Source organism: Salmo trutta, chromosome 13, assembly GCF_901001165.1.
Source record: "Salmo trutta chromosome 13, fSalTru1.1, whole genome shotgun sequence".
Classification (NCBI taxonomy): Eukaryota; Metazoa; Chordata; class Actinopteri; order Salmoniformes; family Salmonidae; genus Salmo; species Salmo trutta.
Window position 1 is genome coordinate 32,846,070 of NC_042969.1, and position 15,374 is coordinate 32,861,443.

Here is a 15,374-nt window from a genome sequence, read left to right on the forward strand (position 1 = left end):
TACGCCCCTGGAATAGGAAACAAAGTAAATGATGTTCTGTTTACTGGATGAAGTTAAACAAGCCTTCAGAACAGAATTCCTGAATATACTACATTTCCAATTCTCTTCCATGCTTTTCAATTTAGGAAAACGTGGAATTTGAATTTCGTTTACTTTCTAATTTGACTGTAATTGAAATAGAATTGATGCCAACCCTGCCTAAATACAACCACCACTTGCCCTCCTGAGAGGCATTCAGCCCACAATACACAACACGACCCACCAGGTTCCACCCTGTAATTCACTCACACACACACACACACACACACACACACACATACACACACACAGAGCATGACCCCACCCATGTTTTCTTAGTGGAGGTAGTGGGGTGGTCCCTTATCTCTAGTATTGTGAGTGGAGGTAGTGGGGTGGTCCCTTATCTCTAGTATTGTGAGTTGGCCCTTCAGACAGCAGTGGTTCTGATCAGTTTCCATGTTCCTCTGTCTGCACATTGGCAGGGTGGGTGAGGTTGGCCCGTTAGAAATCACTCTGTCTGGACTGTTAAATGTTTCCTTCTCCACTGTATTTCCACTGTTGGGTAACATGTAAACAGGATACCTGGAGGGGAAGAGAAGAGGCTGGGAAAGGGAAAGACTGGCTCAGTCTGAGATAATATGAACCAAACTGTTGTAAAGCCATTGAATGAGCAACACATTACACATTATTGTGTGTGTGTGTGTGTGTGTGTGTGTGTGTGTGTGTGTGTTTGTCATTGTATTAAATCATTGAGGAAACCAAAGTTTACAGAAAAGCATGAGAAGAGGACTGGAGTGGAGACTGAACTAATCCAGTTGTCAACTAAAAAAGCTGAGACCTCTACCTGTGTAACACAATAATAACAACTCTACATTGGTAGTGGACATTGCAGATTCTATGAGAAACAGGCAGCTATGGCATGCCATCATGCAGGGCATTGATACCAGCAAGTAAGCGACCTTGAGATGTTGTGAAAAGCGACGGTACGTTAAAAGCAGCTGTTAGGTCTTATTAGTGAATCTTAACATCTCAACGTGGAGCTAATCCAATACTGTGCCATGACTTACCAGTTACATCATGTATTTCAGAACGGGCACACAGGTTCTCATAAGTTCTTACAAACACACGCGAGCGCACGCACACACGATACTTCATGCATGAGTTTTGGACCACCGTCCACTGATCAACAAGAGGAACAGATCCATACATGGAGAGAGGGCAGGGGTGAGAGAGGGGGAGAGAGGGGAGGGTGGGGGGAGACAGCAGAGAGGTGAGATGGTGGAGAGAGGGGTGACTTGAGGGATGGGAGGGGATGGGTGATAGAGGGGAGGAATGCGAGAACGGGGGAGGCAGAAGGGGTGACGGGAGGTGATCCCTCTCTGACTGTGGGTGGCTAGCTGCGTGAGAATGAGAAACAACAAAAGGGGCTGTTTTTCTAAGCCCAAGGTTGGCCGAGGGTCAACTATGTTGTAACAGGATCAAGCCGCCTGACATACAGAGAGAGAGGGAGGGAAGGATGAGAGCAAGAGTGAGAGAGGGGGAGGTGCACAGCAAGAGAGAGGGAGGTACACAGTGAGAAAGAGGGAGGTGCACAGTGAGAAAGAGGGAGGTGCACAGTGAGAGACGGGGAGGTACACAGTGAGAGAAAGGGGAGGTACACAGTGAGAGAAAGGGGAGGTACACAGTGAGAGACGGGGAGGTACACAGTGAGAGACGGGGAGGTACACAGTGAGAGAAAGGGGAGGTACACAGTGAGAGAAAGGGGAGGTACACAGTGAGAGAAAGGGGAGGTACACAGTGAGAGAAAGGGGAGGTACACAGTGAGAGAAAGGGGAGGTACACAGTGAGAGAAAGGGGAGGTACACAGTGAGAGAAAGGGGAGGTACACAGTGAGAGAGGGGGTTGTAACAGGATCAAGCCACCTGACTGACTGACATACAGAGAGAGGGAGGAGGGAGAGATGCAGGGTGGGAGAGAAGGGGAGTGTGGAGAGAGAGGGGGGATGGATGAGAGCAAGAGTGAGAGAGGGGGAGGTGCACAGCAAGAGAGACAGGGAGGTACACAGCGAGAGACGGGGAGGTACACAGCGAGAGACGGGGAGGTACACAGTGAGAGACGGGGAGGTACACAGCGAGAGACGGGGAGGTACACAGCGAGAGACGGGGAGGTACAGTGAGAGAAAGGGCCTGATTAAAGATGAGAAGGAGCCTCTCCATTGTGGAGATGTCTGTGGAGATACCAGGTGACTATGAGGATCATTAACTATCTAAAGAGAGCAAACTGTCGTTTAAGAAGACTGTTGTTTTCAGTGGCTGGAATCATAAAGTTCACGGAATGGGAGTCAATTAAACTAACAGATCAACTCCTCCTAGTAACGTACTGCCACACACACACACACACACACACACACACACACACACACACACACACACACACACACACACACACAATGGAGAGACTAAAGAGAGGGGTGCAGAGTGCAGAGAAAGCGTGGGGACAGGAGGAGAACAGAGCGAGAGAGAGAGAGAGAGAGAGAGACAGAAAGAGAGAGAGAAAGAGAGGGTGTTATTTTCCCTTCCCTGCACTCTTCAGTACACAAAACAACACACTATCAAGATGGAGGCTATATACTATCATATTATCCTATTTGAGGAAGTTTAATTTCAATAACATTTCAAGTCTATGAACTGAAGGAAATTTAAGGATTTGTCTTTTCATGCATGCACACACACACACACACACACACACACTCACACGACACACACACACACACACATTCAAACACACAGGAACCCCTCAGACGGCTTGGTCGGCCTGGGCCCCAGCTGCTCCACCAACCCAGGAGTAGTCTCCTCTAATCCTTCCCCAGCCCAGACAGCCCGTCTCTGGGTTCACTTCCTGCTCGCTGCCACCCTCAGCTGGATCAAAATGAAATCTGGCAGAGCCATGATCATTGGACTTCTCCCTCCAAGGAGACTCCAGAGAGACTTCATACGAGGGACATTTTACTTCAAAGCCCCAAAGGAGGAGTCTCACATGCATCACTATTAAACCAACCACAGTAGGGCTACAATACCAGATGTGTTGTATTTGCATAAGCCATTGACATATAGGTGTAAGACATTATAAAGGAGTAACAATACGAGACAAGCTGTGTTTCTATAAGGACATGAACACATCGTTGGGTTCTAATATAAATATACTACTGTGTGCTGCAGGGCTCATAGCTGTAGAGGGACAAGATGAACCTCGTGTTGAACTTCACTGGAACGTCTGTTGGTTGTTGGAAAGACAGAATGTGTTCTTAGCAAACATAACTGGTCAAATCACAGTTAAATAAACAGCTTAGCACAAGGCAGTAGAGTGAACATGTTTTAGGTTCTTTTGGAGGACACTCAGAGATCACTGTGACAGGCAGTACATTGTTGCTGGGATCTTTAGTGGGGATGTGATGCTACTCCCAATAAACAGGGGGCTTGGGAGAGGCTGAGGGGCAGTAGAGGGGCTGGGTAGAGGGGTGAGGGGGTTGGGAGAGGCTGAGGGGCAGTAGAGGGGCTGGGTAGAGGGGTGAGGGGGTTGGGAGAGGCTGAGGGGGCGCAGTAGAGGGGCTGGGTAGAGAGGTGAGGGGGTTGGGAGAGGCTGAGGGGCAGTAGAGGGGCTGGGTAGAGGGGTGAGGGGGTTGGGAGAGGCTGAGGGGCAGTAGAGGGGCTGGGTAGAGAGGTGAGGGGGTTGGGAGAGGCTGGGGGGCAGTAGAGGGGCTGGGTAGAGGGGTGAGGGGGTTGGGAGAGGCTGAGGGGCAGTAGAGGGGCTGGGTAGAGGGGTGAGGGGGTTGGGAGAGGCTGAGGGGGCGCAGTAGAGGGGCTGGGTAGAGAGGTGAGGGGGTTGGGAGAGGCTGGGGGGCAGTGGAGGGTCTGGGTAGAGAGGTGAGGGGGTTGGGAGAGGCTGAGGGGCAGTAGAGGGGCTGGGTAGAGGGGTGAGGGGGTTGGGAGAGGCTGAGGGGCAGTAGAGGGGCTGGGTAGAGGGGTGAGGGGGTTGGGAGAGGCTGAAGGGGCGCAGTAGAGGGGCTGGGTAGAGAGGTGAGGGGGTTGGGAGAGGCTGGGGGGCAGTGGAGGGTCTGGGTAGAGAGGTGAGGGGGTTGGGAGAGGCTGGGGGGCAGTAGAGGGGCTGGGTAGAGGGGTGAGGGGGTTGGGAGAGGCTGAGGGGCAGTAGAGGGGCTGGGTAGAGGGGTGAGGGGGTTGGGAGAGGCTGAGGGGGCGCAGTAGAGGGGCTGGGTAGAGGGGTGAGGGGGTTGGGAGAGGCTGGGGGGCAGTGGAGGGTCTGGGTAGAGAGGTGAGGGGGTTGGGAGAGGCTGGGGGGCAGTAGAGGGTCTGGGTAGAGAGGTGAGGGGGTTGGGAGAGGCTGAGGGGCAGTAGAGGGGCTGGGTAGAGGGGTGAGGGGGTTGGGAGAGGCTGGGGGGCAGTAGAGGGTCTGGGTAGAGGGGTGAGGGGTGAGGGGGTTGGGAGAGGCTGGGGGGCAGTGGAGGGTCTGGGTAGAGGGGTGAGGGGGTTGGGAGAGGCTGAGGGGCAGTAGAGGGGCTGGGTAGAGGGGTGAGGGGTGAGGGGGTTGGGAGAGGCTGGGGGGCAGTGGAGGGTCTGGGTAGAGGGGTGAGGGGTGAGGGGGTTGGGAGAGGCTGGGGGGCAGTGGAGGGTCTGGGTAGAGAGGTGAGGGGGTTGGGAGAGGCTGGGGGGCAGTAGAGGGTCTGGGTAGAGAGGTGAGGGGGTTGGGAGAGGCTGGGGGGCAGTAGAGGGTCTGGGTAGAGAGGTGAGGGGGTTGGGAGAGGCTGGGGGGCAGTGGAGGGTCTGGGTAGAGGGGTGAGGGTTTGGGAGAGGCTGGGGGGCAGCGGAGGGTCTGGGTAGAGGGGTGAGGGGGTTGGGAGAGGCTGGGGGGCAGCGGAGGGGCTGGGTAGAGAGGTGAGGGGGTTGGGAGAGGCTGGGGGGCAGTGGAGGGTCTGGGTAGAGGGGTGAGGGGGTTGGGAGAGGCTGGGGGGCAGTGGAGGGTCTGGGTAGAGAGGTGAGGGGGTTGGGAGAGGCTGGGGGGCAGCGGAGGGTCTGGGTAGAGAGGTGAGGGGGTTGGGAGAGGCTGGGGGGGCAGTAGAGGGGCTGGGTAGAGAGGTGAGGGGGTTGGGAGAGGCTGGGGGGCAGTGGGGGGGCTGGGTAGAGGACTAGGGAGGGTTAGGAGGGCTGAGGGGGGGTAGAGGGGTTATGGGTAGATGTGCTAGGGAGGTGGAGGGGGAAGCTGATATGGGCTAATTCCCAGGAGGATAAAAAGCAGGGATCTGCTGGGAGGAGAGAAAGAGCATGTCAGAGCATGTCAGTCACCCCACCGCTGCAATGGATAGCAGAGACTGAGAGCTTCTGTCACTATAGTACCACCTTCTCATCACCTCTCTCCTCTTCACAGGGACAGGGGGAACGAGAGGAGGAGGAGGAGAAGAAGAGGAGGAGAGGGGTCAGGTGAAGAATGGAGAGATATAGAGGACAGGTCCTGAACCCTACTGACACACTGTTCTCTGCTATGATCTTCCACAAGCTCTCTCTCTCTCTCTCTCTCAAGTTAATTCAATTCAAAGTGCTTTATTGGCATGGGAAATATGTGTTTACATTGCCAAAGCAAGTGAAATAAATAAACAAAAGTGAATTAAACAATAAAAAATGAACAGTAAACATTACACTCACAAAAGTTCCAAAATAATAAAGAAATGTGTCTATATACAGTGCTGTAATGATGTGCAAATAGTTAAAGTACAAAAGGGAAAATAAATAAACATAAATATGGGTTGTAGATACAATGGTGTTTGTTATTCACCGGTTGCCTTTTTCTTGTGGAAACAGGTCACAAATCTTGCTGCTGTGATTGTACACTGTGGTATTTCACCCAGTAGATATGGGAGTTTATCAAAATTGGATTTGTGTAACGCCCAATGCAGGAGATGAGAAGCAGGTACAGGGAGTGAACCATTTAATATAGACGGACATGCAATGGAACAAGAACAGCGTCTGGACATAAACACGACACGACAATGCTATTACAGGGAACAACACAGAGGAGCAGACATATATCCAGGGGTAATCAACAAAGTGAGGGAGTCCAGGAGAGTCCAATGAGCGCAGCTGAGCGTAATGCTGGTAACAGGTGAGTATGATGACGGGTAGCCTGGTGCCCTCAAGCGCCAGAGAGGAGGAGCGGAAGCAGGCGTGACAGATTTGTTTTCAAATTCTTTGTGGGTCTGTGTAATCTGAGGGAAATATGTGTCTCTAATATGGTCATACATTTGCCAGGATGTTAGGAAGTGCAGCTCAGTTTCCCCTTATTTTGTGGGCAGTGTGGCACATAGCCTGTCTTCTCTTGAGAGTCAGGTCTGCCTACGGTGGCCTTTCTCAATAGCAAGGCTATACTCACTGAGTCTGTACATTGTCAAAGCTTTCCTTAAGTTTGGGTCAGTCACAGTGGCCAGGTATTCTCCCACTGTGTACTCTCTGTTCAGTGCCAAATAGCATTTTAGTTTGCTCTGTTTTTTTGTTCATTCTTTCCAATGTGTCAAAATCAAATCAAATGTTATTTGTCACATGTGCTGAATGCAGCAATGCAGTTCAAGAAATAGAGTTAGGAAAATATTTACTAACTAAACTAAAGTAAAAAATAAAAGGTAACACAGTAAAATAACGAGGCTACATACAGGGGGTACTGGTACCAAGTCAATATGTGGGGGTACAGGTTATAGGTCATTTGTAAATGTAGGTAGGGTTAAAGTGACTATGTATAGATAATAAACAGCGAGTAGCAGCAGTATAATAACAAAGGGGGCGGGGGTCAATGTAAATAGTCCAGGTGGCCATTTGATTAATTGTACAGCAGTCTTGGGGGTAGAAGCTGTAAAGGAGCCTTTTGGACCTAGACTTGGCGCTCCGGTACCACTTGCCATGCGGAAGCAGAGAGAATAGTCTATGACTTAGGTGACTGGAGTCTTTGACAATTTTTTGGGTCTTTCTCTGACACCGTCTATTATATAGGTCCTGGATGGCAGGAGGCTTGACCCCAATGATGTACTGGGTCGTACGCATTACCCTCTGTAGCGCCTTACGGTCAGATGATGAGCAGTTGCCATACCAGGCGATGATGCAACCAGTCAGGATGCTCTCGATGGTGCCGCTGTATAACTTTTTGAGGATCTGGGGACTCATGCCAAATGTTCAGTCTCCTGAGGGGGAAAAGGTGTTGTCGTGCCCTCTTCACGACTGTCTTGGTGTGTTAAGACCATGACAGTTTGTTGTTGATGTGGACACCAAGGAACGTGAAACTCTCGACCCTCTCCACTACAGCCTCATCGATGTGAATGGTGGCATGTTCGACCCTCCTTTTCCTGTAGTCCATGATCAGCTCCTTTGTCTTGCTCTCGTTGAGGGAGAGGTTGTTGTCCTGACACCACACTGCCTGGTCTCTGACCTCCTCCCTATAGGCTGTCTCATCATTGTCGGTGTTGTGTTGTGTCATCAGCAAACTTAATGATGGAATTGGAGTCTTGCTTGGCCACGTAGTTGTGGGTGAACAGGGAGTACAGGAGGGGACTAAGCACGCACCCCTGATGGGCCCCCGTGCTGAGGATTCAATCTTAGTCTTGTATTGACTCTTTGCCTATTTGATGGTTTGATGGTTAGTCTGAAGGCATATCGGGATTTCTTATAAGTACAAGTAATTATCTTTTTGTTTTCTCATGATTTGGTTGGGTCTAATTGTGTTGCTGTCCTGGGGCTCTGTGGGGTCTGTTTGTGTTTGTGAACAGAGCCCAGGACCAGCTTGCTTAGGGGACTCTTCCTCAGGTTCACCTCTCTGTAGGTGAAGGTTTAGTTATGGAAGGTTTGGGAATCACTTCCTTTTAGGTGGTTGTAGAATTTAAAGTCTCTTTTCTGGATTTACATAATCACTCTCATTTATTGACACCAGGAGTTGGTTAAAACAACATGCAATAAAACTGCCAACGGCTCCAAAGGGACCGTTCTTTTGCTTGCTCATAAAAGCCATTGCTCATTTGACAGTTATTAGACTTGAGATGAATTACTGCTCACTGAGTAGAATAAGGTTGAGATAGATATCCTAGATCAATGACCAGAAATGCAGTTATGTGATATTTTATTTAACCTTTATTTAACTAGGCAAGTCAGTTATGAACAAATTCTTATTTACAATGACATCCTACCCCGGCCAAACCCTCCCCAAACCCGGATGACGCTGGACCAATTGTGCGCTGCCCTATGGGACTATAAGGTGTTCTTCAATGAACACACTGTTTTGGCACAGAACAACCTACGCCCCCATATTGCTGGAGGACAATCAGGAGGTGTAGATTAAATGTCTTCAAACAGAAACAGACAGCTTTAAAAGGGTAGATTTTTCTGTATACTTGTTTTGTTCAGGGAAACAACCCTGACCACAAAATGTGTGGCTATAAAACATGTGAATCAGTCCGCACCTGACAATCGCCTTAAATAAAGACCAGGGCCATGAATCAAACCCCCAGCACCTGATATTTAAGAACTAGCAGGAGGTAGCTGGCAGGAGACCCTACATTAACTCTACCTCAGATGTTTTTGCTCTCTCTGGCTAACTAACACAGCATGATTTGTATGTACCAGACCTGGGTTCAAATACCATTTGTTTTCTTTCAAATACTTTAGCTGCCTTTGATTGAGCATGGTTGTCATGATGGAGCTAACATAATAGTCCCCAAAGTGAAAACCCTGCCCATCTGTATTTGTATTTGAAATGAAATGAATGCTATTTTAACCCAGATATGTAGGCTACACGTCCAGCCTTGTAAAACCTCTCAGAGGTGTCAACTGAGGTGACAGGAACCCTTAGCCTAATCATTTATATTGGCTGAATAATGTAGAACTACAGTAATATGACTGACTGAACGTCATGTATAATCACCTGGATTAGATCTGTCTTGGCTGGAAGTATTCCCACAAGTTACCACAACACTGGAAGTGACTCATAACATAAGGGAACCGTCTCAGTATGTTAGTGTATCAACAACAACAGTGTGACAGTTTGTCCAGAGCATAAACAGGATACCGAGTAGCTTGTTATTTACTCAGTGTATCCATCTTGTAGCTCATTATTTATTGTGTGTATCCATATGGGCATTTCCCCAGTATGCTGTTTATAAGAATGGTGACAAATAAGAATCCCAGAAATAGTGTTTCCCTACACAGGTCGTTTTATTACTTAATTCTATAGAATTAAGTAATTCTATAGAATAGGTTGTCAACTCTATCTCTCCATTCATTTTCTCAAACAACCTTGAGGATTGGTCCTCAGTCAGAAAAATGTCAGGATCAGCTGACAACAATAATATTTGTGTTTCTTCTGCTGCAGTGTTTACTTTACAAAGTCGGTGTACTTTCAAGGTAACTTTGTGGTCCACCTACTGGCTGTTCTACCAACTGCAAGTCAGGGACATATGGGAAAGGGGGAAGATCCCCACGTAACCCAACTATATTCTACACAGTGTTGTAATCTTCTCTTCTCCTGCTGATGATAATGTATGGTTCCCTAAAGGTCCCAGGAGGACATTGTTCACCAGTGAACAAAAGTACTAAAAGTATAAAAAGCAACATTCAACAATTTAAAGATTTTACTGAGTTACAGTTCATATAAGGAAATCAGTCAATTGAAATAAATAAATTAGGCCCTGATCTTTGGATTTCACATGACTGGGCTGGGGCGCAGCCTAGGAGGGCATATGCCCACCCACTTGGCAACCAGGCCCAGCCTATCAGAAGGAGTTTTTCCCCACAAAATGTCTTTATTACAGACAGAAATACTCCTCAGCACCCATCAGATGATGCTGCAGGTGAAGAAGCTGGATGTGGAGGTCCTGGGTTGGCATGGTTACACGTGGTCTGCAGTTGTGAGGCCAGTTGGAAGTACTGCCAAATTCTCTAAAACAACATTGGAAGCAGCTTATGATAGAGACATTAACATTAAATTATCTGGCAACAGCTCTGGTGGACATTCCTGCAGTCAGCATGCCAATTGTACGATCCCTCAAAACCTGAGACATGTGTGGCATTGTGTTGTGTCACAAAACTGCACATATTAAAGTGGCCTTTTATTGTCCCCAGCACAAGGTGCACCTGTGTAATGAACATGCTGTTTAATCAGCTTCCTTTTTTTCACCACCTTTTGTAGTCTTGTCTCATCACTGCAACTCCTGTACGGACTCAGGAGAGGCGAAGTTCGAGAACCATGAGTCCTCCGAAACACAACCCAACCAAGCCACACTGCTTCTTGACACAATGCCCATCCAACCCAGAAGCCAGCCACACCAATGTGTCAGAGGAAACACCATACACCTGGCAACCTGGTCAGTGTGCCTGGACCCGCCACAGGAGTCGCTAGTGCATGATGAGACAAGGATATCCCTGCCTGCCAAACCCTCCCTAACCCGGACGACACTGGGCCAATTGTGCGCCGCCCCATGGGCCTCCTGGTCCCGGGCGGCTGCGACAGAGCCTGGACTTGAACCCAGAATCTCTGGTGGCACAGTGCCTTAGACCACTGCACCACCCAGGAGGCCTAATCAGCTTCTTGATATGCCACACCTGTCAGGTGGATGGATTATCTTTGCAAAGGAGAAATGCTCACTAACAGGGATGTAAACAAATTTGTGCACAAAATTAGAGAGAAATAACCTTTTTTGTATGTATGGAAAATGTATGTTATTTTTTTTATTTCAACTCATGAAACATGGGACCAACACTTTACATGTTGCGTTTATATTTTTGTTCATTGTATATTCAACAGGGATACATTGTAGAATAATAGTGTATACATCAAAACTATGAAATAACACATATGGAATCATGTAGTAACCTAAAAGTGTTAAACAAATCAAAATATATGTTATATTTGAGATTCTTCAAATGAGCCACCCTTTGCCTTGATGCACACTCTTGGCATTCTCTCAACCAGCTTCATGAGGTAGTCACCTGGAATGCATTTCAATGAACAGGTGTGCCCTGTTAAAAGTTAATTTGTGGAATTTCTTTCCTTCTTAATGCGTTTTAGCCAATCATTGGTGTTGTGACAAGGTAAGGGTGGGATACAGAACATAGCCTTATTTGGCAAAGACCAAGTCCATATTATGGCAAGAACTGCTCAAATAAGCAAAGAGAAACGACAGTCCATCATTACTTTAAGACATGAAGGTCATTCAATACAGAAAATGTCAAGAACTTTGAAAGTTTCTTCATGTGCAGTCGCAGAAACCATCAAGTGTTATGATGCAACTGGCTCTCATGAGGACCACCACAGGAAAGGAAGACCCAGAGTTTCTTCTGCTGCAGAGGATAAGTTCATTAGAGTTACCAACCTCAGAAATTGCAGCCCAAATAAGTGAGTCACAGAGTTCAAGTAACAGACACATCTCAACATCAACTGTTCAGAGACTGTGTGAATCAGGCCTTCAAGGTCAAATTGCTGCAAAGAAAACACTACTAAAGGACACCAACAATAAGAAGAGATTTGCTTGGGCCAAGAAACACGAGCAATAGACATTAGACCGGCGGAAATCTGTCCTTTGGTCTGATGAGACCAAATTTGAGATTTTTGGTTCCAACCGTCATGTCTTTGTGAGACACAGAGTAGGTGAACGGATGATCTCCGCATGTGTGGTTCCCACTGTGAAGCATGGAGGAGGAGGTGTGATGTGTGGGGGTGCGTTGCTGGTGATACCGTCTGTGATTTATTTAGAATTCAAGGCACACTTAACCAGCATGGCTACCACAGCATTCTGCAGCGATACCTCATCCCATCTGGTTTGCGCTTAGTGGGACTATCATTTGTTTTCAACAGGACAATGACCCAACACACCTCCGGGCTGTTTAAGGGCTATTTGACCAAGAAGGAGAGTGATGGAGTGCTGCATCAGATGACCTGGCCTCCACAACCACCCAACCTCAACCAAATTGAGATGGTTTGGGATGAGTTAGACCGCAGAGTGAAGGAAAAGCAGCCAACAAGTGTTAAGCATGTTTTGGTTACTACATGATTCCATATGTGTTATTTCACAGTTTTTATGTTTTCACTACAGTATAGAAAATAGTGAAAATAAAGAAAAATCCTTGAGTGAGTAGGTGTGTCCAAACTTTCCACTGGTACTGTATTTGCCGGTATCTGAAACTGGACCATCCGTACCCTAAAACAATTTGGTTGAGATCCCTCTGGTCACCCATGAGATAAGATGTGGTCCCCAAACAAGAGACACAACTATCGGTACAGAACATTATTGGGCTCAGTACTGTATGGCTGCGTTTACACAGGCAGCCCAATTCTGATCTTTTGCCGAATTATAGGTCAAATATATGATCTGATTGGTCAAAACACCAATAATTGGGCAAAATATCAGAACTGGGCAGTCTGTGTAAACACAGCCTATTTTTTATTTATTTATTTCTTTTTTTCTACTGTATTATTGACTGTATGTTGTTTACTCCATGTGTAACTCTGTGTTGTTGTATGTTGTCGAACTGCTTTGCTTTATCTTGGCCAGGTCGCAATTGTAAATGAGAACTTGTTCTCAACTTGCCTACCTGGTTAAATAAAGGTGAAATAAAAAAAACAAAAAAAATAAAGAGAGTTTAGTGAATGGTGATATTTCTGGCCACCCTTGTTTTGGTGAGTCTGCCCAGCAGTTAACTTTGGGGTTGAGAAGTGGAATAGTGTGTGCGTGTGTATCCACCCTGACTGGCCCAACCAGTAATGGGGCCTGAACAAAGATAAAACATGTGAGATAGAATCGCTGCAGACACTGCCCATTACCCATGACATCATTCCCCTTCCCTGGCCCTAGCTGCGTAAGGCGATCGTCAACCGGCACAGCCGAGCCGAGTGGAAAGAGAGAGATGGAGGGAGGGGAATGGAATGAAAAAAGGGGGGACGAACACACAAGCTGGATGCGGCTGTGCATGCTCTGAGCACACAGAGAGGACTAGAGATGACCCGACATGGTCAATGATGTCAGCCTTGTTCCCATAGATGGGCTCTGGAAAACAAGAGCGGTGCAGAGTGTCGCCTTTTCAACATCCTCAGGCAGGGCAGAACGTAGAATGGGAAGTTAATGACTCTCATATAAGGTCTCAACATCCTTTAGGGTCTCTTTAGACATGTCAATCAGGTGGAGAGGCTTGGGAGAAGAGGGTGGTAGGGGTTAGGGAGGAGGAGAAGGGGTGAAAAATGTTGGGGTCTGTTCTGTTCCCAGACCCCAGTTTTTCATTTACATGGTAAAGAGCAAGGATCCTGGCTTTTTATTTACATGGTAAAGAGCTGGAGAGTGGGGATACAGGAAAGGGCTGAAGAGAGAGAAATAGAAATAGAGAGCAAGTGGAGAGAAAGAGAGGAGAGCGAGAGTGGAGAGAAAGAGGAGAGAGAAAGAGAGGAGAGAAAGAGGAGAGAGAAAGAGAGGAGAGAAAGAGGAGAGAGAAAGAGGAGAGAGAAAGAGAGGAGAGAAAGAGGAGAGAAAGAGGAGAGAGAAAGAGGAGAGAAAGAGGAGAGAGAAAGAGAGGAGAGAAAGAGGAGAGAAAGAGGAGAGAGAAAGAGGAGAGAAAGAGGAGAGAGAAAGAGGAGAGAAAGAGGAGAGAGAAAGAGAGGAGAGAAAGAGGAGAGAGAAAGAGGAGAGAAAGAGGAGAGAGAAAGAGAGGAGAGAAAGAGGAGAGAAAGAGGAGAGAGAAAGAGGAGGAGAAAGAGGAGAGAGCGAGAGTGGAGAGAAAGACGAGAGCGAGAGTGGAGAGAAAGAGGAGAGAAAGAGAGGAGAGAAAGAGGAGAGAGAAAGAGGAGAGAGAAAGAGGAGAGAGAAAGAGGAGAGAGCGAGAGTGGAGAGAAAGACGAGAGCGAGAGTGGAGAGAAAGAGGAGAGAAAGAGAGGAGAGCGAGAGTGGAGAGAAAGAGGAGAGCGAGAGTGGAGAGAAAGAGGAGAGAAAGAGAGGAGAAAAAGAGAGGAGAGAGAGATAGTGGAGAGAAAGAGAGGAGAGAAAAAGAGAGAAAGAGAGGAGAGAGAGAGATAGTGGAGAGAAAGAGAGGAGAGCGAGAGTAGAGAGAAAGAGAGGAGAGAAAGAGAGAGAGTGGAGAGAAAGTGAGGAGAGAAAGAGCTTGCACACCAGAGATTCCATGTTACAGGCCCCTCATGCAAAACTTTTAAGTATTTACAAAAGTTATAGCCTTGTTAAACTGGTTACATTTGTGAGTAACAGTGTTGGAAAAAGTACCCAATTGTCGTACTTGAGTAAAATAAAGATACCTTAATAGAAAATGAAGTAAAAGTGAAAGTCACCCAGTAAAATACTACTTCAGTAAAAGTCAAAAAGTATTTGGTTTTAAATATACTTAAGTATCAAAAGTAAATGTAATTGCTAAAATATACTTAAGTACCAAAAATGTAAGTATAAATCATTTCAAATTCCTTATATTAAGCAAATCTTTTTAATTTACGGATAGCCAGGGGCACACGCCAACATCCAGACACAATTTACAAAGAATTTGTGTTTAGTGAGTCCGCCAGATCAGATGCAATCGTGATGACCAGTGATGTTCTATTGATTAGTGTGTGAATTTGACCATTTTCCTGTCCTGCTAAGCATAACAAATACTTTTGAGTGTCAAGAAAAATGTATGGAGTAAAAAGTACATAATTGTCTTTAGGAATGTAGTGAAGTAAAAGTAGTCAAAATTATAAATAGTAAAGTACAGATACCCCCAAAAAACACTTAAGTAGTGCTTTAAAGTATTTTTGCTTAAGTATGTTACACCATTGGTGAGTAACATGTCAATTTCGCCACAAATAGAGTTAAAAGTTCAACATGACATGGTTATGCATGAATGGTTATACATAGAATGGATATACATAGCTGTGTGTAATTGGATAATAATAAACATGTACGGTATAATAATAATAGGCTGTGCATGACAATCTTGCAGAGCGTTTACATCAGGGGTGTCAATCTCATTCCATGGATGGCCTATGGTGTCTCCAGGTTTTTGATTTTTCCTTTCAATTAAGCCCAAGACAACCAGGTGTGGGGAGTTCCTTACCAATTCATTAATTAAGTAAAAGGAAGGCAGCGAAAACCGCACACTCGGCCTCCGTTGGAATGAGTTTGACACCTGTGCTTTACATTATTGACATTTCCGTACAATAATGAAATAAAACAAAAATGAATCAAAAGGTATGTGGCGACTGCCCCCTGTTGGTCGTGGTCAAAAAATGAAGTGCCTAAAGTCGGTGGCGCTCACCTTGCCAAAGTGTGCATTATCACTGCACAT

General features: G+C 46.8%; 1 protein-coding gene across 1 annotated transcript; it reads right to left on the minus strand.

The window, feature by feature from the left end:
• Positions 1–3,472: 3,472 nt before the first annotated feature.
• LOC115206759 (proline-rich extensin-like protein EPR1) lies at positions 3,473–15,374 on the minus strand. Its single transcript, XM_029773962.1, has 2 exons — positions 15,345–15,374; positions 3,473–5,218 (listed from the first exon to the last, which is right to left on the minus strand). The coding sequence occupies exons 1-2, from the start codon at positions 15,372–15,374 to the stop codon at positions 3,473–3,475; spliced, it is 1,776 nt and encodes a 591-aa protein (XP_029629822.1).

Bases quoted from the DNA above. Each gene is read 5' to 3' on its own strand.
- LOC115206759 (XM_029773962.1), bottom strand. From the start codon at position 15,374: ATGTGCAGTGATAATGCACACTTTGGCAAG. The intron at 5,219-15,344 runs GTGAGCGCCACC...AACCCTCCCTAG, and splicing joins ATAATGCACACTTTGGCAAG to TCCTCTACCCAGCCCCCCCA.